The sequence below is a fragment of the Dermacentor albipictus genome, chromosome 1, assembly GCF_038994185.2.
Source record: "Dermacentor albipictus isolate Rhodes 1998 colony chromosome 1, USDA_Dalb.pri_finalv2, whole genome shotgun sequence".
NCBI lineage: Eukaryota > Metazoa > Arthropoda > Arachnida > Ixodida > Ixodidae > Dermacentor > Dermacentor albipictus.
Genome location: NC_091821.1, coordinates 333,288,148 through 333,315,869, shown reverse-complemented (window position 1 = coordinate 333,315,869; position 27,722 = coordinate 333,288,148). Strand labels below are relative to the sequence as shown.

Genomic DNA, 27,722 nt, shown 5'->3' with positions numbered 1-27,722 from the left:
TAGTCGCACTCGCACGCCTCCAGCGCTGCCACACCCGTCTACGTTCCTTCGCGTGCCAAATCGATTGGTTCATATTCGTTTAACTTTGGCTTTTGTGCAAGCGGATGCGTAAGGACAGCCAAGTGGAAGCAGCAAGGCTGATTCCGTATCAGACAAGCATGCAGACAAGTTTAAGCGCTGCCAACAGCGATGTCAAGTGGTGATGAAAGCATGAAGGGAAAAACATCCCACGACTACGAGCGGGCGGTGCCTTTTAATGTGACTGCTTGATTGCGCCGCTTGCGTAATACTCCGCGTGCACAGGTGACACGGTGACACATTTCTAACCTTGCTTCTAGACTGAACATACCTCGGTGACGGACGCGATGACTATAAGCAGGTGAGCATTGGTCGCGCTCATTAACTTCGCGTCTCGATCACGATTTAACTTGTTTCGTAAGACTTGAAAGAGCGTTTTTGTCAGCCATGGGAACATCCGTGTTTCTTCCACTTACGCCACACTTATACACTTGTGGTGATTAGTGGTTATTGATTATTGTTTGAAGGCACGGATGGCATTTACTAGCATATTCATTTTGTCTCGAAATTCCGCTATAAGCGTAATATGCGTAGCCGTAATACGACAATAATTTCTCGCATTAAGCCAGAGTTATTTCTTGCTTACTAAAACATTTACTAAACCAGTGCTGTCCAGCATGTTTGCGGTTCATAGCACCGATCGTATGTCATGATATCAGATAAATAATATGAACGTTGTGAGACTGGCGTTGCAACGTAGATTTCAAAAGCCTCGTCTTCACTCGGTCACTTGTTACGTAGTTAATTAACAGCAATTTAGCAACCCTGTCACACAGATCGTGTATGTACGTACGTCCTCATCTGAGTCAATTGCGCTGAATTTACGCCCAATTTGCATTGTTTGATTAGCGTTTACTCCAGAAAGCTCGGATGTGCACGTATGACAGCGGTATAAATTCACTCCGTTACAACCCTCAACGCATTTTGTTATGTTGCATTCTACGTGAAATACGTGACACCTGCCCACCATTAATGCATCTACATGTGACGTTTCAGAACTTTAGCCTCCCTGCTGAAGCGAGCCAGTCGCCACAGATTCACGGGCACTTCTGTCTCCTTCGTGCGCAGTATCATAACATGTCAAGATCCCATTCGCCCGAAGGCAATGTCAGAAGGTCTGTGAACTATCTGTACTTCTTAAATTTTTGCTGCATTTGTCCAACTAGCTTTTGGTACGTAAAAAAATTCATTAGCTAGCATTCTCAGATAGTACAGGTTTGCCCCTCCTGTGAAATTCAGGCAGTGTATAATGCGCCTACCTGCCAACTTTTGCAATCTTATCAATAAATACCCGAGTTTTACAGCTTGTTTACTAATCTCGTATTGCATCAGTAACTGTACGATATTTTATTTACATTCAGTTTAGGGTGAACCTGATATCACAAGGATATGGATACAGTGGTCTTGAAGCAGCGATCTCGGAACTTTATTTTTCAGAACTGCTTGATATAGTCAAACCTACCCATAGCAGCTTTATATCCCACTCAGAACCAACATATAAGGGCAAATCAAATTTTGGCCCCTGTTACGTTAATAATTCATGAATAAGCACCATGAAACTTTTCATTTGTCTGTAGCACAGATCATTCTTAATGCAATTAAAGAGCAGGGTGCAAGTTCACAGCATCTCTACAGAACAGAGTCTGCAAATTTTTTTGCCCAGGAGAGGAGACTGACCCGCCATGGTAGCTTAGTGGCTAGGCTCTAACACTGCTAAACTTGAGGGCACAGGTTCTATCTCTGCCGCAGTGGCCGCATTACGATTAGGGCAAAAGGCAAAAACACTCATGAGCCTAGATTTAGGGGCACCTTAAAAAGGCTCCAGGTGGTCAAAATTAATTCAGGGTCCCCCACTACAGCGTGCCTCATAATCAGATTGTGGCTTTGCCATATAAAACTCCAGAATTTAATAAATTTAACAGAGAGGAGACGGGGGATCTCCATCATACATATGAGGAGATTCTTGCTGCTGGATCCTGAGTGTTGCTACCATTCTCCCGTTCACCAATTAAGCCATCAAACATCTTTCCCGAAATAAGATGCTTTATTAATTCACGAAACAAATAGCCAGCGTCTTGAATAATAAAACAATTGCTAGTATTTTTCAGCAAATTGTAGCATTTCTTTACTTCAACTGTACTATTTTTATTTAGATTTGGAAGTTAGCACGGCAGATCTGTATATGTTTTTCTGGAAAGGGTCAGGCAGACATATCATCACTTTTATATAAATTGATATTACTGCACAATATTCACTCAATTCCAGGTTAAAGACTGTGCATAATGGCATCTGCTTAAGACTGTTATATGCCTCTTCTTGAGTGCTATTTACACTGGCACAGCCGAAATGTTTTTTAAGTGAGGGAGTGGCACCAACTTGACTGGGGATGGAGAGAAGGTGGGGAGGGGCAGGCTTAATTTAAACACAGAAATTTTGAATGGGCACGTGGCCGCTGTACTGACCTTTGCTATGCCACTGGCCATTGACTTTACCACTGGCCATTGATCTGGAAGAGCGCACCATCAAAATTGAAGAAGTATTACTAATACCACCGCTAGAATGTGCTTTTTGAAATTGTGGATGAGAATTTGCATTCCAACCTAGCTAGAAAGGCCCCACTAGAACTTATCCATTTTGCTGAGTCACTGAAACCAGTTAAAACTGCTGAAATCCAGCTAGGAACCAGGCATTGCCAGGGATAACCAAGGTCAGCTAGACACTTATCTTCATTTGGACACCTAAACATACCATTGTCGAGGTTCTGCACACATTTTCAAACAGAGACTCTTGGCTACGAGATTGTGAACATCACTGTTTGTAGCAATTGCTGCAATTAGGTGGATGTCTCATATTCCCTTTATTAATCTGAAACACATTTTAAGTGGTTCACTAGCACAAACAGCATGCATACTATACTGTGCTTAGTTAGTGAAAAATATAAGTGCAATATAGGCTTGCAAAAATGGTGCAGAATATGAAAACAAGTTAGCATATGAAAATAAATGTCTAGAAACAGCACACATTTGGTGACACAACATTAAGGGGGCCTAAGCGAATATACCAAACAGAATTCATGTAATTCACATCTAAGAAAATTAAAAAAGCATAAGTGGAGGAGATGCATTCTCATTTATTTGGATTCATTTCTTTTGGGTGGAGAGTCTGCAGTGCTCATCTGACTTTTGTCACCTTGATTGTTACTGGGTTGTCCTTTGAGGAATGCAAGAAGTGCATGCTAGTTGCTCATTGTACTTGTGCCTGTGTGCATTGTCATAGTCAGACTAGCATTTTTACTTTGTCGCTATTATTTCATTGACATCATGCAGTGCAACCCAATAAAGCAATCACATCACACGCAATAGAATAACATGTTGCACATAATACATTCTTTCTGGTGCTTCTTAAATTCTTGCACCAAACCAAATTTCGGTATGCCAGTAAGTTCTGTGGAAATACAAAAGGTGAAAGCAGTTTCATGAAAGGAAAAAATAGTCATCCACCCTCGAGGAGTGTGAAGCTACAAAGGAAAACCATACAGGTTCTTCAGAAAGCATAGGCCAGCATACTCACTCACGAGTACATTGACTCATACTCGTTTAATACTCATTTAACAGGCGTGAGATAAAGTGTTAGTGGGTGGCAAAGGCAGTGAGTTGTTGTAATTAACACGGCCAGCTGGGCGAGTTGGTGATTGAACATGTTCCTAGGGGTGGGCAGCGCAAAAGGAAGTACACGATACAAGCACGATAAAGCGTCACTTTACACGTTTACATTTTCTGTATGTTTTAGTCCCTTGTTTGAAAAAATAGATCAGTTGTTAGTCTGCACTTGTATTGTGTACTTGCTTTTGTCTTTCTTCCCGGTTGCGCTGCCCACCCCTAGTAACAAGTTGTTGTAAGTAAGTACGGGAGTGAGTGTCGGTTAACATGAGTACGAATTAAATGAAATGGCAGTAATTTTGAGTAGACGGGGGTATGAACGTGAGTGACTCTTGGCGAGTGTGAGTGGATGTGAATATGTATGTGAGTGAGTGCCATGGAGCGCTGTGAATGGAAGTATGAGTGTGAGTGGGTGCCAGTAAATGTGAATGGAAGTGACTATGAATGTGTGTGCATGTGTGGGTGTGAGTAAGTGCCATCAAGTGTAAGTGAGTGCATAGCATGCGAAAACATTAGCATGAGTGAGTATCCGCTTATTATGCCAACTTATCACAGAAAAAGAACTTCACAGTTGAAGAAAAGTTCTTCCTGGACTGAATACCAACTTGCACTACTGCCTTTCCAAGGAATTCACTCTACCAAGCTAACTAGGAGGCTAGCAGATGCTAGGGCGAGGACAAATGAAATCGTCAATTAATTGACTGTGGTCTTACCATCTGCTTGCCTCCTGGTTAGCTCATTCGGTTTTTACATTTTTCATGCCAACCCAAAAGTAGTACTGACCAGGTTCATAGTGTTGATATTCTCCGCTAAATGGCCAGCCTATGCTAAGAAATCGTAGGCAGCACTTTATTACATTGTCGAGAGATATGAACACCGAGAGAAGAATGAGGGACCTGAAATCTAGACCACCACCAGAGACAGCATTGGGAGCATGCACATCATGAATATCTTGTTTGAAATTAGAACATCAGATATTTCGAATAAGTCTTGCATGGTTCATCATTAATGCAAGTTAACTGTATATTGCTGTTAAGCTTGAAGACAGTGTTTTGTTAAGGGCACATTGTGTGCAAGGTTCACTGCTGTGTTAAAAAAAAGCATTTCTCAGGCGCTAGGTTTTCGCCTTGAGTGCAAATAACATGTGACCACAATATTTGTGAAATATATTTTCTGAGAGCATAACAAACCTGGCAGACAAATTCAAGTTTACGAGATTGTTCTTTGAGAATATTATCTTACATAACCGAAAAGTGTGTCTTCTTCAAGCATGAAAGTTCACTCTGGTTTTGACATCAAGATGTTGCTTGAATTTGCAGTGATGGAAGCTCTCAAAAGTCATGTGGGATATGTTGGTGATATGTAAGTGTACCCAAGTTCACTGCATGCATTGTTGAAAATGCTCGCATCTGCACATAGCTGTGATGCTTACACATGCTATTCGCCTTGCTCTTTCTCTTGCAGAAATATTGATGCCAAGATTATCAGGCATGTTGCTATCTTGGCTGTTTCAAGTTTTGCCCGCACTGCCACATTTTTTGTCTTTGTTACATCATAATAACAGAGACGTAGTAGTGCCTGACATGCTGACATGCTTTGCAAGTGCTTATGCTAGCAATATCTTCTCCTTAAGGCTTAGTTCTGTTCTAATCCCGCCACTGATGGCCACTCGTACACTGCATGTTTTCTATTCTCACCAGTCTTGCATAATGGTATGCATGCATAAGAAAGAAATAATGGTTGTTGCTTGAAACGCATTGCTCGTAAACACTGTCATAATCACTATTGGTATACATTTCGCCATTTTTAGAAAACTTTTTGCCAAAGTGTTTCATGCACTGGCTGTCGTTTTGGTGTTTAGATTACTACAATAATCCAAGTTAATTGCACACTGAAATTACGTGCACGTTCCTCCAGCCCTCCCTCATCTGCTGGGTACATTATTTCAAAGAAGTTACATTGGTCAGTCTAAGTGCACTTTGACTCTGAACTTTGACTCTACGCACCCTTCTATATTTAAATAACTAAAACTAAAGTGTTAAAATCATTGCAGTAGTTATGGGCTTGATGTCACCTTGATTTGTATAGGACAATGTTTATGTTTGTTTGCACTGTAAACTGTTGTGTGCACACTCATGGTACATTCAAAGAGAAAAGCTCAGCTGATGTTTAATTGAACAGTATCTTTTGCTTTCCACTTTACATAACTGACCCAAGTAAATCATATTTATTTGGAACACCAGAACAAGTGCCCACGCGAAGCTCCCGAATTCCCAAGAAGAACTACCAGAACGTAGCATGCTGGACAGCTACGATGAGTGCATCATACCAGTGGCCACCTCTTCAACCATGCAGAAGAGCCACACCTCTGGCCAAGGCTTCGTTCGTTTTGGTCGTATTCTCGAGGACATGGATGAGTTTGCAGGCATGCACATCTTTACTTTTACAAATACAGAGTGGTATCAACAGCTTGACAACAATGTTGCCTGTGACACACAGCAATACATTTTGACAGACCATTTATGGCATCTAGCCTAATTGTTTAATGTCATGTGTCATAACAAGCTTTTGCAAACAAATTGTATAGAAAGTGTTGCAAAGCCCGATGCTATGCAATACATTCTGTAACACGCAGCCTCTGTGTGATCTCTTTAGTTTGTGTAAGTAAGCCATTCATAGGGTATGTTGTCTCACATGTGTAAGAAATGTCGGCTTAATTTTAGGAGTTTTCAATGTGACCCACGAGTCCTTTCTTGAGCAGTGAGCTGTGTGTGCCCTTTAATTAATATGTCCTTAAGTAATTAACTAAAAGATCAAAGACCTGATAACAGTTCAAAACAAGACAGAGTAGCCACAGGCAGGTGGAGACCTTTATTATTAGTGTGTAAACAAGGGAAGCTTCAGTGCACCAATTTTTTGACAAATGGATTTGCCTTTGTCAGGACACCAGCTGCACATTATGATTTGTCATGCAAGTAATGTCATCTTCTTGAAGCTGCTATTTGTGGCAAGCAATTTGTGAATCTGTTCAGAAAGAAATCTGAAAAGACAGGTGGCATCAATGAACATGCAATATTTGACTAGGAATATACTTCTACTGGTCTTTGCATATCCTGACAATGTTTCACTCGGTCTTCTCTTTCAACATATCGACAGTGTGGCTGTCGTACCGGCACGTGCAGTACCCAGGCCTGAGCTTCGGCGTGCCTATGCCCGTGAACATGGTGACTGCTCTAGTGGACAGCATACACAGTGATAACATGGAAATTCGGCCACAACATGACCTCAAACTCTGTGGCCACATTTCCTGGGTTGGCAAGACATCCATGGAGGTCACCATGGAGCTCCTATCTGTACGTTCTTTTGTGGAATATTGTGGAAGACCACCATCGCTCCGTATAAATTTAATGTGTTCCTTGAAAGTCCTCAGAAGAGGCAGTCTGTTTTCTGTAGATTATTGAGTGGTTTACTATAACAGCTTTCATATGTGGAGACCAAAAAGCACCTCTCTGCTTCTGACACTCCTGCAGGGTTTACATGCTTTGCCTCTAGTGAGCTCGAATATCAGTGTAACTTATCTAGGGAATAGTACTAGTACCTCATTAGTATCTAGTACCAAATTCTGCAGTGCCCACTCTTTCTTTTTGCATTGCAATAGCATCTGAACTTAAACTTGTTGGTATGGCTACATTATGGAAGAACAGTCTATAGGACAAGATAGGACAAGACAAGATAGACGGGAAATCTGAACTTCGTAATAAAAAGATATACCTCCCAAATCATTATGTGCTGCATGTTCTTTAGAATATAAGTAAAATTGGATGCTGAAATCTAGTGCGAAAGTGCCATGCCTATGTATCAAGGCCTAATGGCATTGTGTCATTGGTGGAAATCACTTGTGTGCATTTGCATCTGTGGTGAAATCAATGTATTGCATGTGCTCATCTTGTAGTTTCTGTAGCGCTCGTGTAAAAGTGGGTACAACAGAAAAGTAAGTGTGCAGGATCAGTGCTTGTATTGTGGACTTCCTTTTCTGTTATTGACATATTTATATGACCACTGCACAAATTACAAGACGAATATGTGCCAACTTGCTCAGTTTTCATTCCTAATATTGTTTGTGTGTAAACTTGTTTTATGGCCATCGACAAAGCAATGGTGTTATATTTATGCTTTAGTAGAGCTGGGGTGTTATGTGGTGCAAAATTCGATGTCATGTTCTGCACAAGTAAACAGTCCTTTATTACTGCAGCTGGGCCCAGAACAAGCCAGACATTTGCTGACTGCGAAGTTTGTGATGGTCGCTATGCAAGCTAATGCCTCAAAGTAAGTGTTTGTATAGCTGGAGACAAAGACTGGGAACATTTTTGCATTATGTATGGTCTTGTTAACAGCCAGAGGAAACTGTAACATTGAAGTTGTGCAACTAAATTGTTATAGTGTTGCTGTTCAATTTTTCTGCTAAGTTACACCTGTAACAAAAAGAAAAATAATGTTGATTTTGTTGTTTGCATTCTTGTTTGCATTGTTTGCAGAATGTTTTGTTTTTGTTGCTGTCACCATCGTTGTTGCCATCACCACTGCAGTGGTTGTGGCAGTGGTGACAGGGCTAGGCATCAGTTATGTAGCCACCTGCCTCTAAGCAATACCCATTTAAAAAAAGTTAGCTCTTCACTGCCAGTTCCTGTTGCTCGCATTTAGGAATAACAGTGGTAATCAAAGCATTCGTTTCGAGGCATTGTTAAGTGAAACCAATGTGCAATTCTTCAACTATGAGAACTGCACCATGCAGTCAATGTTTGCAGAGACTGTGAAGTGGCCTTTTCTTTTTACAAAAGTATGAGCCCCACTGTATAGAGAGGCACTAGTCTACAAGTGAACATTTTCTTCTTTCTCTATCTCGTCTTCTTTTTTTTAACCCTTTGAGGGTCGATTTTTTTTATTGCAGATTCCAATTCTTCTTAGGGACTTATTTTGAAAAAAATTTACTGTAATCTTTCTAGGGTGACGGTAAAGTGAGAAAAAGATATTTTATGTTAGTATATATGTGCTTTGCATTCATAAATAACAACAATAAAGCAGGAAATAAACTTATAAGAATAAAAAATTTGATGCATTGTTATACACATAGTTCAAGGCTTTAAAAATGTGCACACGAGAATATTTCGCAAGACTCAAATGTTCCCGCTCTTACACTAATCATAGCGTAATCGAACTGCATATGTGTGCTCACTCAAGAAATCTGTGTGGCTGTGTGCCCGTCAAAAAAGCAAAACGTGTGACAAACTTTCGCTAATTATCTTATTGCCAAACAGAGGCAATTAGTCTTCGTGAGTCTAAAAAAAAAAACTAAGAAAGCAACGGAAAGCATGCACGATGGCATCCTTCCTATGCGCACCCCTGTGAGCACTAAACGAGCGAGAAACAAGCGATCGCCCTTTGAGCGATTAGTAATGTGATAACCATCAGTTTTGCAAGTGCAAAACGACGAAACCGCCTGCGGAACAAAACCCAAACCGCCGCCCGCCCATGCACGCGCCAATGCGCAAGCGGTAGTATATAGATGCACGGGAGCAAACTAGCTCTAAAACAAATGATGCAACTAAAGCCTAGAGAGGTAGACACACGAAAAAAATTCCCTATATTCCCACATAGTGGCAGCACATGACAGAAAAGAAAAAGTTAGGAAATTGGCGCGCATTGTAAACGTACAGATGGCACCGTAAATATATGGCATCGACCATTTTGAACTTGCTCGCGGCGCCATATATTTGCGTCATTGACCCTGAAAGGGTTAAACATGTGTCGCTGTTAACTGAATATCCTGAGCTTGTCTTCGTGTGTCTTAGTTCTACTTTGTATCACACGCTAATAATTTTGTGAACCTGCAGTCATATTAAGAATATTGTTGGGATGCTGTCACAGCGGTAGTCTAAAGCTTATGACAGGTTTATACAGTCAAATGCTTTTATAACAAAGCTCTTGGGACCTCCAAAATACTCCATTGTACAGGCCACTTCATTGTAAAGACCGCACACCATACCACTTCCAGTGGAGCAGGCTAAGCACATTCAGTAAAGTAAAACCTCTCTCTAACATGAACACACTCACTATACATCTGTAAACACATAGCCAATTTTCTCGAAGAGAATCACACTATTGATAACTGACAGCATGGGTTCCATCGCGATCTTTCCACTGTTACGTAACTGATCGCAACTGTCCACGACCTGGCAGCAGCATTAGATAGGCAAAGTCAAGTCGATGTCATTTTTCTTGATTTTGAGAAGGCGTTCGACCGTGTATCACATCACAAATTATTGCTAAAATTAAAACCATATTAAAACACGATTGCCTTCTCTCGTGGATTGAAGCCTATCTTTCGCACAGATGTCAAAGTGTAGTTGTCGATGGTGTCCTTTCTGATGCGGTCCCAGTGGATTCCGGTATTCCGCAGGGCTCTGTCCTAGGTCCCCTTTTCTTTCTAGTGTTCATTAACGACATTGCTCAAAACATACATGTTAAACTGCGACTGTTCGCAGATGATTGTATAATTTACCAAAAAATTTCTAGTCCTGACGATCAACTTCTTTTAAGCGATTCCCTATCTATAATAGAAAATTGGTGCTCGACGTGGTAAATGACTGTGAATTCGAAAAAGACCGTAGCAATGACTGTCACACGTAAAAAGAATCCCTTAAGTTTTACATATCGCATAGCCAACAAACCCCTCTTAGTTGTAAATACCTTTAAATACTTAGGAATTCACCTAACCTCTGACCTTCGATGGAATGTGCATATCTCGTATATATATTTCAAAAAAGCCCTAAGACAACTGCATTATTTGAGAACACTAGCACAATCTACTCAAGTAATAAAGCTTTTAGCCTATAAAACCTACGTACGACCGCTATTAGAATATGCTGCAGCAGTGTGGGATCCCTGGACTAAAAGTAACAAATCAAAACTAGAAAATGTCCAATGCAAGGCAGTCAGGTTTATATTTAATTGTTACAGCTGGAATATAAGCCCAACAGCCCTGCTGCACACCGCAGGACTCGAACAGTTGGACATCTGACATCACCGCGAACGACTAAAATTATTTTACTTATATTATCATAATAAAATAAAACTAGAGGAAGGCATTCTAGTTGAGCCCCTTACCCACTGCACTACGCGTTCCTATCATTGTAAAAAAGTTGGCGCATTATTGTGTAAAACAGATGTTTTTAAATACTCATTTTTTCCCTGCACCATAGTTCAATGGAATGATCTGCCTGGAAACGTGGTCAGTTCTGAAACGGTCAACTTGTTTTTACAAGCCCTGTGTGAACAATAGGGCACACATGTAATTTGTTTTGAGTTGAGTGTTTTGTTTTTTTATTCTACTGTGTTTTGGACTATGGTCGAATCTCGTTGTTTGCAATGTACGTTTTCTCTGTTCCTATTATTTCTGTACCCCGTTCCTGCCTAAGGCTTGTGATACAGGCCGGCAGTATTTGCTAAATAAATAAAATAAATAAATATATTTGGTGGAAAAAGCCGCTTATTTTCTTCTGCACATATTGTCCGGTGGTATGCGCATCTGGACCTTATATATGGCATCGACTCATCAAAGTGTCTGGTTGTTTGGCCTGCTGTCCAGGGCCTACCATAGCTACTGGAGTCTGGACCCTCCCGCTTAATCACTATTGTGGTGTCGATTGGCACTCGCTATGCTCACGGCATCTCAGTGGCAGCTGTGGAGGGCAGCGGCAGTTCCACTGCGCACATTAGCAGTAAAGCAACGGATAAGCTGTTCGGCTAAGGCGCATAAAATCGTTCATTATATAGCTGATTTCATTGTAGGGGTGTTCGTTGTAGAGGCATTAGCCTGTAATCCTAAACATGGTACTAAGAATGAATGCCTAGAGAAAAAATTATATTTTTAATTGTGCTATGAGTATACTGGTAAATGCTTCATAATCTTGGCCACACCGTGGAGTAACAGTGCCATGCTTTCTTTTCTTTTTTTCAGAACTGTTCCTGTAAATAAGCTTATACCAAGAAACGATGAAGAAAAAGCTATTTTTGAAGAAGGAGCAGGTAAGATTACCTTAATGTGAGCCGGCTCATACATACCAGCTTCAATACTATAATAATGGCATAGCTTGCCTAAATGTGTTTGCACTGAATTTGGTACAAGAGTGCAGTATCAGGAGGATATTAAGAGGGGGGGAACGGTAGAATAAACTGAACAAAAGATCTATGTTACGTATTTTGTAAAAAAGAAAAATCTACATGGCCTGAGGAACAAAGCTCTGCCATGGTAAGCTTGGATGGCCTCACCGAAGCCCTGCCACTGCGTCTTGTTGGGCACACTGGTGTTTAAAATGATGCTGTTTGGGTTTGCATGTCAACTGTTTTTGTCATTGTATTTGCGTGTTTTATTTAAAAATGCGACTTCATATGCAAAATGCATGCTGTTTATGCTGGGTTTGTTAGTTGTCACTCCAAATATTTATAATGAGTGGGCTGCTGTAGTGTATTGTGTCGACATTACTGTTTCATTGACCTCTGCCCAATTTTGTCCACATATCTTCCTACGTTTTTGTGCCCCAACATGCCAAAAGCACATACGAAGTGGACAGCAATCAAAATTCAGCATGGAGTGCCATTCTAAGTACACTTGGCATCAAATCACGTGTATTCTATGAGATTCCCTCATTCCCTATGAGATTCAAGTGCATTGGTAAGGAGAGGGTTGACAAAGCAGAGTGCTGCAGCTCCACAAGGAGTAATGAATGCTGAAGAAAGAAAATAAGCCTCATGAAACGCTTTAGGGGGTGATGGAAAGAAAGCAAAAAATGGTGTGCATTCAGCTGAAGCATTTTTGATGCTTGTGGTAAACATGGAAACATGAAAGTGTGTTTTTCTCGAAATGTCATTGTTGTATTTCTTAAATCTTTGATGTACCTTTTCTAAAAAATTGTTTGCCAGATTATAGCGAAATGTATACAGCTTATATGCCGTTTAACTGCTGAGCACGTGGTCTTAGATTCAATCCTGGCCATGCCATCCACATTCTGATGGGGGTGAAATGCAAAAATGCTCATGTACTTGGATTTAGGTGCACCTTAAAGGGACACTAAAACGAAACAATAAATCAGTTTAGGCTAATGAAGCATTGTTTTAGAACCCTGCAGGCAGTCATTTCAAGAAAATAGTTTGATTATTAGATGAGAAAATGAAGGTCCAAGTATCAGTATTTTAATTTCGCGCCGAAACCCGAGCACCGGTACATCAGCATGACGTCAGGGATTCCAAAGTATGTTTTCGTATTTGGGCCACGTTGGCTGAATAAAGGTTCCTGAAACTTGCCATGTTTAATATTTGGTTCCTTTAGAACACAATGTAGTCAATCTGCACCGCTATATATAATTAGTAGGCCCTAGAAGATGCCATCAAAATCCAAGACGTCACAGCCCCCAGGTGCAAGAACTTGAGTAGGCGCTGCCACCCGTATTTCATTCTTGTGCTTTTTCTGGCTTACCAAACGTCTTATCGTTGTAAGAGTGTTTTTGGTGTGGCATAACGGTAATTTACTGATGCAGAAGAAATCATTTTTCACTTCAGTGTCCCTTTAAAGAGCTCCAGGGGGTCAAAATGAATCCGGTCAACACGACATGCCTAATAATCAGATCATGGTTTTACATTGAGAAACTCCAGGATTTATTTAATGAATTTAATTAATAGCGAGCGGTCGGCTGATGCAACACTGTAGTTGTACATTACTCGGAAAAATCTTAGTTCTGTAGTGGACAAAAAGCAGCTGCTGCTGATTATGATAATAACTTACTGTGGTTGGTTTCGAGACCAAAACAAATTTAGCATGGTGTGAACTTGGGCGAGTTGATAATCCATTTTGATTTGCTAAAGTGTGTTAGGGCTCAAACGAAGTTCTGGCAGTAACACGCTTTAGCAAGTTCAAATTTAGCATGTTTGAATTACTCCTGCTTTGTTGTGATGATGTGTCCTGCTAGGCATAGGGACACTTGAAATCATGAAAAAAAAAATAAAGACAGAACACTTTATTTCGTGCTCAAACTTTTTGGCCCAAGTGAGCTGAGAAAAAGTTAATGCCCATTGCAACACCTGCATTCTTTGAGCATTACACACAGTCCAAGAATAACGCCAAATTTAAGGTGAAGTGGTTGTGATGGATGCTGCTGTGTTCCCTGAAGGTTATGTCCTGTAGCTGCAACAGTTCCAAGTCAGAATTTGTGGATGTCTTGTGGGAATGCGCGACCCTCGCGCCTCCCCTGATGTTTTTCCCGCATAGCGCGTCTCCTGTAGTGCGGCTTCGCCGCACACGCGGCGGTCCGAGTGGTACAGGCGCAGTCCGAGAGATGGCGCTAGTGTTGCGCGGCTGCGGGGTTACCCTCGGCGGGAGAGGCAAGGCGCGCTCTCTCGGGTCCCAGACAGCGAGCGGGACAGACGTGCTTGCACGTGCAGCAACCCTCTTCCCCGGCGGGTCGCCGAAGCAGCGCGGACATTCCGCGCGCTCGGCGACCGATGCATCTGCGAGACCGCCTCGCGTGGCCGCCTTCGGACGCGCCACGATTCGCGTGACTATACACGCGAACGACCAGGCGTTGGGATCCAGCATGGGGCGAACATATTCGCTCGCTTCCGGTCGCGGTAAGTCGGACTTCTAGACTTGTCGCGCGCCCATCGGCATGTTTTGTGGATAGCAACTCGGCTAGCAGGCATTGATGTATGAAAGGTGCAATAAATGCCCTTGTGACTGTTTGCACTACTGTGTTGTCGTTCCTTTGTCCCAAGAGTACGGTGTGAGATATCCCTCATGAGACCCCACATCTGGCTGCCCAACGTGGAACTCTTGGGGCATCGGACGATAATTTTAAGTGTTGCTTCGTTCGAGACCTTTGTTTGAACCGAAGCGTAGGCCTAGCGTGGATTTTGATCGCTAGCGTCAGCGGCGTGCTTTCTTGAGCGAGGCGGCGGTGGCTGTAGTGTGTTTGAACATGTCAACTTACTAAGCCTTTTCGCAAGTGTTTTTTTTTAATGGCATTCGTTGGTACGAGAGCCACGTGGTCTGCATCCTGGGAGAGCGAGGCTGAGCGCCCGCGGAGCAGTGGCAAGCCTGAAGCGAGTGAGTACGGAAGCCTCGTGGGTGGTCCGAATTTCCTATGTAAATATGTAAATAGCTTCTTCTATCTCTTTGACTCTGATGAAGTCGCGGCTCTGGGAGCCGGGTGGCCGCGGGCCACGGGTGCCAAGACGGGCTGACTGGTATTGCGGCCTGGCACCGGGCGCTCCGACACCGTCTGGGACGGTGGGCGCCGTCAACTCGGATGCTGTGTGCACCGAGCGGAGTAGGACCACCTCACGGAGCTGACGTCTCCTCGCGGCTGCCTGTTTTGCGCCCATTTTGGGTGTTGTTTTTGGATGCCGGTTGTTGTCAGAGAGCGACGCTTTAGGCCTAAGGCTTTACGAAGCTGCCTGTCGCACGTGGAGGGACACAACCCGGTGGACCGTGGCGTTGAGGTGTTGCACTTTGCTTACCTCATTCGAGTTAGCCTCGCACGAATTCAAATTACTCGTTCGACTCAAGAAAGCGAGCTTCGTTCACGTGAACTTAGCATCTGAGTAGCTGCCCGATCTTTTGCTAGCCGAGTTGAACATCGTACCACGTGGGCGATGCGCATGCAGAATTCCTCTCCCTTGCACTACTTTAGTGTTTGCCGAGTGTGTTGAGTTTACGCAGTGTGATTGGAGTCACCCCTGGTTTGCCGTCGCCTGCACATCGTCTGCGCTGCTGCCCCGGACTACGATCGAGCCACCCCCGGGCGATGGTGATGCTGTGGCCAGTTCGGCGCGACGACTTCGGCGGCCTCCTGTATCCAGCTCGCAACCCTCGGCGGCGGACAAAAGGGCCGGCGGTCACCGACAGCTACTGCGGCTCCCGCCAGCAGGGCGAGTCGGCGCGAGCGACGCTTGCTCGTACCGACTACTGCGTCGTCGTCTCTGGAGTCTTGGCCTGGGATCGTGCCGTCGAGGCTGCAAAGCCGCTGCTGTGACCGGCGGACGCCAGCGGTGTACCCAAGGAAAATGTCGGCTCGCATGCTATGGACAACGTGTGGACATTTCCTCAGCGCGATCACTGTTGCATGTACCACCCTGTTCGCGAAGCACGGGTTAATGTTAGACCGTGTCACATGTTTCGCCGGAATAAGAAGTGATTTAAGGTTGGGGGGATGTGGGAATGCGCGACCCTCGCGCCTCCCCTGATGTTTTTCCCGCATAGCGCGTCTCCTGTAGTGCGGCTTCGCCGCACACGCGGCGGTCCGAGTGGTGCAGGCGCAGTCCGAGAGATGGCGCTAGTGTTGCGCGGCTGCGGGGTTACCCTCGGCGGGAGAGGCAAGGCGCGCTCTCTCGGGTCCCAGACAGCGAGCGGGACAGACGTGCTTGCACGTGCAGCAACCCTCTTCCCCGGCGGGTCGCCGAAGCAGCGCGGACATTCCGCGCGCTCGGCGACCGATGCATCTGCGAGACCGCCTCGCGTGGCCGCCTTCGGACGCGCCACGATTCGCGTGACTATACACGCGAACGACCAGGCGTTGGGATCCAGCATGGGGCGAACATATTCGCTCGCTTCCGGTCGCGGTAAGTCGGACTTCTAGACTTGTCGCGCGCCCATCGGCATGTTTTGTGGATAGCAACTCGGCTAGCAGGCATTGATGTATGAAAGGTGCAATAAATGCCCTTGTGACTGTTTGCACTACTGTGTTGTCGTTCCTTTGTCCCAAGAGTACGGTGTGAGATATCCCTCATGAGACCCCACAGTCTTTAAGCTGAAAGGTTATTTTAGCATTTTCTGGATTTCGGCCAACAGTAAAAGCTAGCGCTAGCATATAAATTTTCTGCATATGCTGAATGTAATAAAATGAAAATATTGGCTGCGGCTTAGCTCAGCTAACCCTGGATATGCAAAGCAAAGGCTTGGTTTAGCCTGTTTAAGTCTTGGTTTCACTGTATTTAATGTATTTAGTGTGTATGTGAATGAATTTAGCTGTAATTATTATACTTGAATATACAATCATTGTTAAGCCAGGTATGATGGCTGTGCCTAGGTCGGTGGCTAGACATGACTGTGATTAGGCTTCGGTAGACATGCATCGTTCTACAGTGCAACGTCTGTTGTGCCACAGGGAAAGCACAAGTGCTAAACATGCAAATAGGTGCCGTGAACATACGCAGCATCGAAGCACAGACGGGCAAGGTGCGAACTCAGTTGCTACATTGATCTCGATGGTGCGACACCTGTTGCATTCCGGATGCTGTCCACTGAAGCAGCTCACCGGGCGATATCCACGGTGTGGTCAGACGCCACTTGGCGATGATGGCTCAAAGCCTCCCACTCTTCCACAACGCTAAGAGAAGACAGCCCGGCCTTGCTTTCATCCACGGCCAAGCTCGCACTGACTAGGCGAGCGTGGCACTCCTCTTAGCCAGGCGCGCAGCGAAGCACGTGGTCAGGCGGTGAGCACTGCGGCGAGCACATGCGCCAAGCTGGCTTGGTGGCAGCGGAGTTCGGCACGGCGAGTCATGCGATGCATTGTCAAGGCTATGGCATAGCTGCGATCAAATGAAGGTCAAATTGCTGGCGACGGTGAATCTCGCCTCGACACGGTTAGTAAAGCGTTCGCTTTACTAAATGTTTATATTGATCCCATTAGAAGTGGCAGTCTAATCTGGGACTCTATCCAGCAGCACTCGCATATGTGCACTTCTGTTCCGTAGCTTTTGCTGCATACAGCCACAGAAAGTCGTCCACAAGTATGATTAGCACAGTCTTGCATAATTAGCAAAATTTCAAGTACAAGTTGGTTTTGCCTTTTCATTGCCTTGCAGCCAGCGTTGCACGAAGGAAAAAATTCCAAGCAAGTGGCATTCTCAAACAACCACCAACACAAGAAGAGAGGGATCTCCTTCACAAGCTTTTCCTAGAAGACTTTGATCCAGAGTAAGCTGCTTACACCCTGCTGAGAACAGATACGCTTTAGTTTTAAATATTATTCTCGATGGGGGCGAAATGCAAAAACACCTTTGTACCTAGGTTTAGATGCACGTTAAAGAAACCCAGGTGGTCGAAATTTCCGGAGTCCTCCACTACGGCATGCCTCATAATCAGAAAGTGGTTTTGGCACGTAAAACCGAATAATTTTTTTTTAGTTTTAAAGAATATGTACCGTTTAGGGTATTACCTTTTCATAGAACAAAAATTATCAATCCTGTGTGCACACTACAGGTGAACCTTGTTATAATAAAGTCGCATCTGACAGGAAAATATATTTGTTATAAGCAGTTATTCATTATAAGCACATATTCATTACATGATGATATAGGAGAGAAACATTCTAGGTTTACTTCACTATATGTGACAGTATGTTATATCTATATTCATTATTACAAGGCTCGACTGTATTTCCTGTTTTAATGCAATGCACCCATTATTTTCCTGTTACAAACACTGGGAAACTTGGGTATGTACAGTGTACCTGACGGGAAAGTGCCAAGCACATGTTAAAAAACAATAACAGGCACAAGATTGGTGATTATTGTTTCGAGACAAAATTGCTTCATGAAGGGTTTTGTTTCAGTACCTACCACTGTAGTCAGCTGCTTCTTACACTTCATTTTTATTGCAGGACATATATCCTAAAATCTGATGAGTGCCCCAATGGGGCCATTTGGATGCAGGATGCACGGTTAACCAATGTCATCATTTGTCAGCCCGAGGTAATGTGGCCTTCTGGAAGAAAGTTTAACACGTTCACTCAGCAGCATTAAATTTTGAAGTCCTGATGAGTTTTGCATGTTGTAACCCAACTGCAAGAGTAACCTGTCCTATATATTAGATGTTTTATGACCCACCAGTGAGTCGCACATCATCGCATCTTTCTTTAGCTCCAGAGAGGTGACACTTCTTTGTTTGTAATTGAAGGCAACAAAAGTTTTCATCTGCATTACCAAAAGAATCTGTTCTGTGCTACAGAAAGACCCACAATTTTGCAGCTGCACAGGGGGAATAACTGCCATGACCAACCATGACCTAAGCATCAGTGAATGTGTTAATAGGTAGCATATCATGTGATTTCTGGTTTCATAAAGCTGCTTCCTCGTGGCATACTAGGCTCCTTGCATGACCGCACACTACAGCTGGCTCCTTTAAGATGACTTTGGAAGAAGCTTGAAAGGCTTTCTGTCTTTCCAGAAGTTCAGAGTCGCTCTGAAGTTTGCTCAGTCTGCGGAAACAAAGGGACAACAACTCTTCTGCTCAGCATATCAGAGAATTAAGCTTAGAAGGACTCGTAAGCAAAATGTTTAATCAAGCTCGATTGGCAGATTATACTGCTTAACTATGGCTAGGTCAATCTTACCATGAGAGGAAGCTGGGTAAGCGAAAAAGGACACCAAAAATAAGAAGAGGTGGTGACACAGCCTTGAAATTATTGTGTCAGCTCCTGAATGATGCATTCTACACAATGCTAGTTAATAATTTGTTTATAGAAAATAATTAGACTTTGCAACCCAGTATTTTTGTGAACTTCTGCACAGCCCAGGTGCACTAAAATACCATGAAAAACATGATGTCATCAGTGATACTGTTTGGGCGTAAATTTCGAAAAAGGAAAGGGTTGCTTACCCACTAAGAAAACTTTTTTTTTTCCAAAGAAATAGAAATCCACCTTTCAAAACAGTCTGCTATGTATAATCTTAACTAAATGTGTGTTTTTCTTTAGCCTGCTCTTAACTGAGTTGTGATATAGCATAATATAACCTTTTGGAAGGCGGCACTTCATGTGAAATAGCCATAATGATGAGTGCAAAATGTTCTTTTAAAGGTAGTCTTTGCATTGTCACAAGTTTGAGAACTTAATGCTTGAAGTGCTATTGATATGGATAATTACTTCTAAATTAAAAGACTACTGACACGAAAGTGTTCTGTCCCATTTTTGTTTGCTTCTTAAGACTCCATAATTATGGTACAAATTCCTTCAAATCACCACAAATAATCAATTACAGCACTTTTTGTGCAACCTGTTTGGAACACATGTCAAATACAATGTGGCTTCCGACATGAAAAAGGAGCCTATCCACATCACCGAAAACCGAGGTGGTTGTCACGTGATATCACAAACAACTCAAGAGTGCGCCCATCAGTCTGTTGCAGTGGTTGAAGGCCAGTGATTGCATTGCCAAAAGCTTCAAAATTAACCCTTGCACTTCTCTTCGAAGTGCAGGGCAACCTGCTCTCCCCTCTTGTTCTGTTGAGAGCTGAATAGACTTGGCTTTTGGCTGCATTGTCGTAGCATGTGTGTGTGGGTGAGTGACCGCTGTGAAGCCGCCACATAAGCTTTCTGTGGTGTGAACAGTCTCCTTTCTCACGCCCGAAGCCGTGCTGCGCTTGGCGTACATCTTGAAGTGGACGCAGTAAAAAGTAACGTAGTGAATTATTTGTTGTGCTCTGTAGGAATTGAGGCTCCACAATGTGATTACTGGGTCTAGGGCTGTTCAATAAAGTAATAAAAATTGCCTGTCAGAATTCCTCTTAAAACTTATTTGCCCACCACAAGTCAAGCTAAATCATAATCATAATAGAGAAATGAACCAATGATGTTTGCGAGTTTTTTGCCACCTAATACATGCTTCACACTGGTTCCTTTCTTCTTACTTTGGGTGTCTAGTTTGAGAATCTCTACAACAAGGTATTTGGTGGCTTCCTGATGAGAAACGCCTATGAAGTGGCATGGGCAACAGTTTACATCCTCAGGTAAGTGTCATTTTTCCCAATTCTATAGTGCCATAACATCATACCGAAATAGCTAGGACATGTCAATAATCAATCAATGGTAAGAAAGCAAGCTGTAAATTTTCAGCAGATATATTGAACATAGAATGGCATACCCATTCATTAGTTCATTGACCCATATTTGCTCCACACTCATTTTACTGGCGCAAGATAGAGCATTACACTTTATTTCATACATAGCAGGCAACACTACCAAGGCTTTAGAGACTTCTCTCACTGTTCGCATCACGAAGGTAAAAAATTATGTGCCAGATACGAAAGTATAGGTAAGTATTATATCATAAACGTAAAATTAGGCCTCATACTTTTATGTCGCAATATATTCTATTACATAAAAGGCATCGGGGACCGGAACCTATTTACACCACCAAACAAGCGGAGTGACACATTTCAACCATCAGCAGTCACAGAGCATCGCTTGCACTCGCGACCAGGACACCACAGGTTGGAAGAACAAAGGTGCACAAATAACATGTCATTTGACATAAACTTGTGTCTGCAAGTTTTTGTAAGATACAAAGTAGTTATTCTATAGAAAGTGTTGCAGATAAAAAATAACTGCACTGATAAACATGCCAAAAAAGGCATCTATAGCTGCGCTATTTGCATAGTACCCACAGCGTTGCTTGCTAAGTATGGAATGGAGTTTAGTGAGTGACGAAAGGTAGACATGAGTGTGGACGCGAGGGAGTGCTGATGAACTTGAGTGGACGTGAGTATTACTGGGAGTGAATGCCACTTAATGTGAGTACAAACAAAAGTCGGTGATAGTAATTTTGAGTGGATGTGAGTGTGCACGTGACTATTAGTGAATGCGAGCAAATGTGAGTATGTATCCAAGTGAGCGCCCATGAATGGTAGAATGGTAGTGAACAGAAATGTGGCCATGGGGAGGTGGCAGTAAGTGTGAATGGAAGTGACTATGAACATGAGTGAGTGTTGGTGAGTATGAGTGGCCATGAGTAGGAATGTGAGTGAGCACCAATGAGTGTGAGTGTACCCGAGTGCAAGCGACTACATAGCCTGCGAAAATATTGGTGAGTGAGTATCCACTTTCCTGCTGACCTATGATAATGAGCCTTGCAATAGCCACTAAGGACGGACATAATGTGAGCACAATAGTCCATTACTGCTTCATATGGACTAGTGTCAAGAAATTCACCCACTAACAGAACTTGTGCACTCACTTGGATGGCATTTTGCCCTAGTATCCTGGAGGGGCTCCAATGTCGAAAGTGTGTGCACTATTGTCCGCTGTTATACAGAGAACACAAGGTTAATATACTGCCATATATTATCACTGCGATATGGCTTAAAGGCCCACAGCTAAATTTTTGTGTATACGTTTTTTATTTATTTTTACATATGACCAGCGTCCATTTGAGGCCTTAAGCAGGAGATGATACAGAAGAGCAAATACATTGTAAGGTATAAACAAAAACATCACAAATGAAATTTTTTGAAGTATGCCCAACTGATCACAACAGCCGCTCCTTTCCAATAATGGGAACAAATGTTCCATTTATATTGGCTGTATTACTTGTTATGCGTTCCCTTTGAAGTAGACCATACTGTACATTAAAATCCTGTACCTGCCTGTCCTGACAAATCCGTAGGTTGGCATTGCAGCTCCTACATAGTGGAAATTAAATCATGAAGTGGGACCCCTTGCTTCACATTTAGACAGCAGTGTACGAAATAGTGTGTCAGGTGTTACTCTAATAGTAAAAAATCTGAGGTTGCTCCTTTTGTATGTAGAGAAGACTAATGTATATGTATATTACATCTAGTTGTTTTGCATACTGTGCCAAAAGTCCTTTAAACTGCTCAAAATCACTTTATGAAATGTGGAACATGCTTGATGTTCCAATTGATAAAACTCTAGCCAACATCAGAATTGTTATTCATTGCAGACCTTCATTGTTTTATTTATTGTGGTGCTAATTTTTTTCAGACAGCTTTTCCTCAGCCTTAATTCAACTATGACTGCATTCTCACTGTGTCCTCTATTCATTCTATTTTTACACACATTTTATTTTCACGTGGAACAAGTTATAACTTTATATTGCAATGATTTGTTTAGCCAGTTATAAAGGATATACCTATATTGTTATGTGTGATTCCTTACGAGTAGATTTTGTTGTGCTGCATAATTAGGGCATACCCTGCAGCTACAACTTCTCTGTGAAATGAACACAGAAACAGCTAAATGTAAGTTGTCTAGTAGGGCTTCAGAATTTGTTATGCCGTTGTAATGTCGACAATCCATTTGATGATTAGAAACAGATGCAGAAGCACTGTAAATAATAATCTTCCTTTTCTACAGTGGACGTCGCCCCAAGACGTACCACACAGATGACATCTGGTTCCGGAAGCCAGTGGAGTTGGGCTCTCTGCTCCATTATGATTCACAGGTATGCGACGCCAATGTCGAGCGAAGTCCAAACATGGCATGATCTATTTTTTTGTGCTTCATGAGACGGTTGCATAGCAGCAACATTAATTGATGCCTTACCACTTCCTGCCCTTTGCTTTAAATGCTCTAATAGTATAACCAGTGATCCTCAGGTAGGCATTCTAATTTGTGCCTTTTATTTTAGAATATTTATTTCTGTGTCACTGCTTGTGATCAATGTGTGCATGGTGCTTTATTGTCTTTTAAGCAATGCCTAGTTATCTACGGCAACATGCAGGCAAGGTGTTATAGTTATCTCTATGCAGTAGGGATAACTCCTGCTGCAGTTGCACATACCCTGAGTCATTGAGTTGTAGAGTTAATAGTTTCTCTATATTATTTATCTTGGTGGGCCAGATCCTTTTCTTTCTACTTCTTTCACCTTCACTGCCATCTTTAACAACTACCATTTTTAATCTGATGTCTTCACAGTCTGTCTTTGCTGTCAGGATGCTTACTCTTCCTTTGACATGCAGCATACACTTGGCAAGCAGCAGTGTTGCTCTAGGCACATGGCTTATATTCAGTAGAACACTAGGCTGAGAATCTAGAGGTCAATGGTTCAAACCCCACTGCAACTGGTGGTATGGTCAAGGCCTCATTACGAATAACAGACATTATTTGGCAAGGCTCCGCAGAACTAACAAAGCCGCAGGAGCTCTGCAAGAGCTAGTCAAGCTGGGCTGAAACGTGCTGGTATCTGTGAGCATTTCGTGCTAAAAAAACAAGCAGAAGCACCTAGATTTTCACTTTCTGGTGAAAAGAGGAGGTACTTAGTAAGCCGGCTACACAAGTTATCCTGACAAGCTCTTGTACTAGTTTTCCACCTTGACAATTAAGACTACCTCTCTTGCTATTATTACTCAGGTGGTGTACACCCAGGACAACTTTGTCCAAGTCAATGTGAATGCAACGGTAATCCAACCTGAGAAAGGCACAAAGGAAATAACAAATGTTTTCCACTTCACCTTCGGCCTCGATGGAGAAAATCCGGCTCCCAGAGTGATCCCTAGGTCTTACCCTGGTAAGTTGTAGAAATGAGAATGCATGCCCGGTGCCCTGAACAACTGCTGCTTTTGTTGCCACTAGAGAGTTTATATTTGGAGATTTTAAAACTACACCTCATATAATATACAAAGTTTTCTCATGCATGCTTCATGCTGCACATGCATGGCATGTTAGTCAAAAAGACTTATGTCTGTAATGTGCCACAGTGCAAGGCTTTGTATGCCAAACCAAACTGGCCCATCCAGTCAAAATACTTCCAAAACCTAGCATGCTTAACCATGATAGTAAAGTTTGATCACCTGGAGTTGAAGCACTCTTGTAATTGTATGCAATGTTACCATCAAATTAAGGAGTCATGAGATTAACTTTGTGTGAGTACTGTATATCTGGGAAGCAAGTAATCCAACCACTGACCTTGTTTAGGGCAAGCAGCGCATAGCATGCAACTAATTTTATAATTATTTGCACCAATCAAATTCAGTCTTGGTTGTCAGAACAGATTCCAGCAGGACATTACATAATACACTGGAGTAGCCCGGATATATATATATATATATATATATAAGAGTTACGGAGGGGAGGGGGGGTATTCACTTGACCAGGAAGTGGGGTGTCTAGGCAGACGGGTGTTGTCGCATGTCGTTTTATACCAGGATAGCTGGCATACAGAAATTTTGAGAGAGGGGTGCATACTTGAGGTGCCTCATTGCTTTCACAGCAGATGTCTGAATTTTGCACAAGCATGCATATTTGACTAGAATTGATAAGTGAGTGAGCTGGTGCATGTTTGTACTGCAAAACTGGAAGCATGAAACCATACATAGATTAATGAATTTAAATTAGCAGGACATGTGCTGTGCTCTGTCCACCTCCTTTTGTAAAGTTTGTGGTTTCTCAATTCCTATTTTATAGCATGAATCTTCATCTCGTGCTGGTGCACGTGGAGATGTCATCAAACTGAACAAGGCAGATTGCCTTGCTATCTTGAAGGCCGCAGTAAATGTTTTCATTGAGTTCAAAATATTTCGAAGCTGACCAGCCACACAACATACAAAATAAATACACAAGGCAATCGGCACATTTATAATGTCCAGATGGTACAAGTATATGCAAGAACATTGAATTTCAGGTTAAATGTGGCTTTAAGCTTTTTCAGGGTTTCCACAAAGTGGGGTAAGCTCTGCTCTTTAGGATAATGTGATGATGACACATCTGGATTACAAGAGAATCAAAAGAGCACAGACACTGGGCTGCTATAATGTAGCGATTCCTTTTGCTCAATTATATTTCTTTATTATCAATCACCACTCACCACCGGCCAATCCTGGTGATGGCGTAGAAAGAGTACCGCTCCTTCTGCTGACAAGGTGCAAGAAGGAAAATTAGCATAATGTCGTTACAATATACGGGCCTTGGTTTTCTATTGCCAAGTTGTTTAGTGCTTCCATTTCTTTATCACTATACATTCGACTTCCATTAATTCGACCCTGATGGGACTGACAAAATTGATAGAATTATTCAATGGGTCGAATTAAACAATTCAAGAAAAAAAAATCACAACACAGCAAAAATGGCGCTCATCCCCAAACCAGGGAAACCCCCCAGATCTCGCCAATCTTCGACCAATATCTCTTACGTCGTGCGTAGGCAAGTTGATGGAGCACGCCTTCCTCATCCGGATTAACGCACACTTGGACGACGTCGAAGCGTATCCGGACACCACGCTCGGGTTTCGAGCTCATCTCTCCACGCAGGAGAATGCAATGTTGCAAATCAAACACCAGATACTCAACAACAAGACAAGAGGTACCAGGGCCATTTTAGAATTAGACCTCAAGAAAGCCTTCGACAATGCAGCTCACGCAGCCATACTACGCAGCATTGCTGCACTCATTCTAGGAAACCGAGTGTACAGCTATGTTCAGCATTTCTTCACAACCAGGAAAGTCTCCTTAACGCTGGCCAAACCCGCATCCGAAGACAGGAACATGGGCAGCGTCGGCACCCCACAAGCCTCGGTCATCTCGCCGATGCTCTTTAATCTCATTATGATCGGTCTTCCTGAGCGCCTCAATGCCATCGAGGGAGTGCATCACGCAATATACGCGGACAACATTACGATCTGGGTGTGCGAGGGAAGCGACGGAGAAATCGAACAGCGGTTACAGACCGTGGTCGAAGTGGTGGAAGAGTACCTCGTCGGAACCGGTCTCGTCTGCTCGCCAGAAAATTTTGAACTCCTCCACTACCACCCGACGCTTAGGGAAAGACCCCCCAAGGCTTACATACAGCATGCTGCATACGAAGAAATTTGCATAGGCACCAAAGACAGACAAGAAATACCCAGGGTGAAGCAGATTAAAGTGCTCGGACTCATCAGAGAATCATATGGCACTAACGGAGAAACGGTCAGGCATTTGGCGACTAAGATCATGAGCACGATGAGGCTCATCAGAGGAATCACCAACAGACACCAGGGTATGACAGAGGCCAGCATCGTCAGACTCATACATACTCCTTTGTTATTAGCCACATTACCTATGTGGCTAATAATAGATATAGCATCACTGCAGGTGTGATGGAATATGTGTTCTGTCTAAAATAGAGTCATGCAGGCAACTTTCTTTTCTATTCTTTTTTTTTTGCACCACTCTGACAAACAGTTTGTGGTGCATTCATCTGAGTTGAGGTAGTATTAACAGTTGGTAAAGACACATGCCAGCAATGAAGGCAGCATCATAAAGGCGGCATAAAATGACACTTCAGTCGTGTAGTATTTTGCTTTCTACCAGCTCGTAGCTGTGCATCACCTATTTGCAAGTTTGTTCATGTGAGGCCAGCATGTGCCTTATGAAGAGAGGCTTGACTCTGTTCAAGCACTTTTTGCAATTTAAAAAGAAAGGCGCATTAATAAATTCATGTTGCCTTGTTCTTCATGCAGAAAGTATGCTGTACATTGAAGGAAAACGGTACCTGGACCATGCCATGTCACAGCGACGACCTGGAGCAAGCCAGAGCCATGGTCACAACAAAAGTAACAGCAAAAGCTAACAACACAAGCCATGACTCTGGCCACGAATCAAAGAGCACATGCCATGGCTCAAGCCATAATGAATCAAAAAAAGGAACATGAGTTCAACAACAATACAGCAGTGTGGTCTGTGCAGGGCAACCAACACTGAACTGGATGCTCGAGTTGAGGTTGTGAGGATGCATTTTACAGCAGCGAGATGAACTCATGGCCCAAGGGATTTCAATAGTGGTCACATTTACAATGCTGTATACGTATAACTATTGCCTGTATGCCACGTATGCAACTAGCAAAGAGAAAGCGCTTGTTTATTACATGTTTGTATTAATACTGCAGTGATCCTTTGGTGTCCAGAAGCACCTTACATAAACCCATGCATAACAGCACTTAGCTTTTACTTAAAAGATTCTAGAATCTCACAACATGCTTCCCCTTCCCAACCAGTTTTTGAATTTCACGCTCTTGTATGAAAATGAATATATTAAAGCACCCATTTTATCTCTGGTGACTGTAGTTAAGGCCTTTTTTTTTTTTGTGAAGCACAAGCATTTTGCAACACAAAACAACAAGAAAGAAAGACTAGCACTAATGCTAAATCTTTGCATGATGTGC

General features: G+C 42.9%; 1 protein-coding gene across 2 annotated transcripts; it reads left to right on the top strand.

Annotated features, from left to right (window-relative positions):
- On the top strand, positions 1-27,615 carry LOC135910117 (acyl-coenzyme A thioesterase 9, mitochondrial-like). Of its 2 annotated transcripts, XM_065442165.1 has the most exons (14): positions 1-379; positions 1,075-1,193; positions 5,057-5,099; positions 5,202-5,225; positions 5,981-6,162; positions 6,894-7,090; positions 7,990-8,063; positions 11,755-11,822; positions 17,655-17,766; positions 18,452-18,542; positions 20,492-20,577; positions 22,943-23,030; positions 23,939-24,095; positions 27,021-27,615. In XM_065442165.1, the coding sequence occupies exons 1-14, from the start codon at positions 366-368 to the stop codon at positions 27,128-27,130; spliced, it is 1,365 nt and encodes a 454-aa protein (XP_065298237.1). In that variant the 5' UTR covers positions 1-365; the 3' UTR covers positions 27,131-27,615. The 2 variants fall into 2 exon arrangements, with proteins under 2 accessions (XP_065298237.1, XP_065298243.1); XM_065442171.1 differs by lacking the exon at positions 5,202-5,225.
- Positions 27,616-27,722: the final 107 nt, after the last annotated feature.

Coding starts and splice junctions, on each gene's coding strand:
- LOC135910117 (XM_065442165.1), top strand. Junction 1,194..5,056: donor CCCGAAGGCAATGTCAGAAG/GTCTGTGAACTA, acceptor TTGAATTTGCAG/TGATGGAAGCTCTCAAAAGT. Junction 24,096..27,020: donor GATCCCTAGGTCTTACCCTG/GTAAGTTGTAGA, acceptor TTCTTCATGCAG/AAAGTATGCTGTACATTGAA.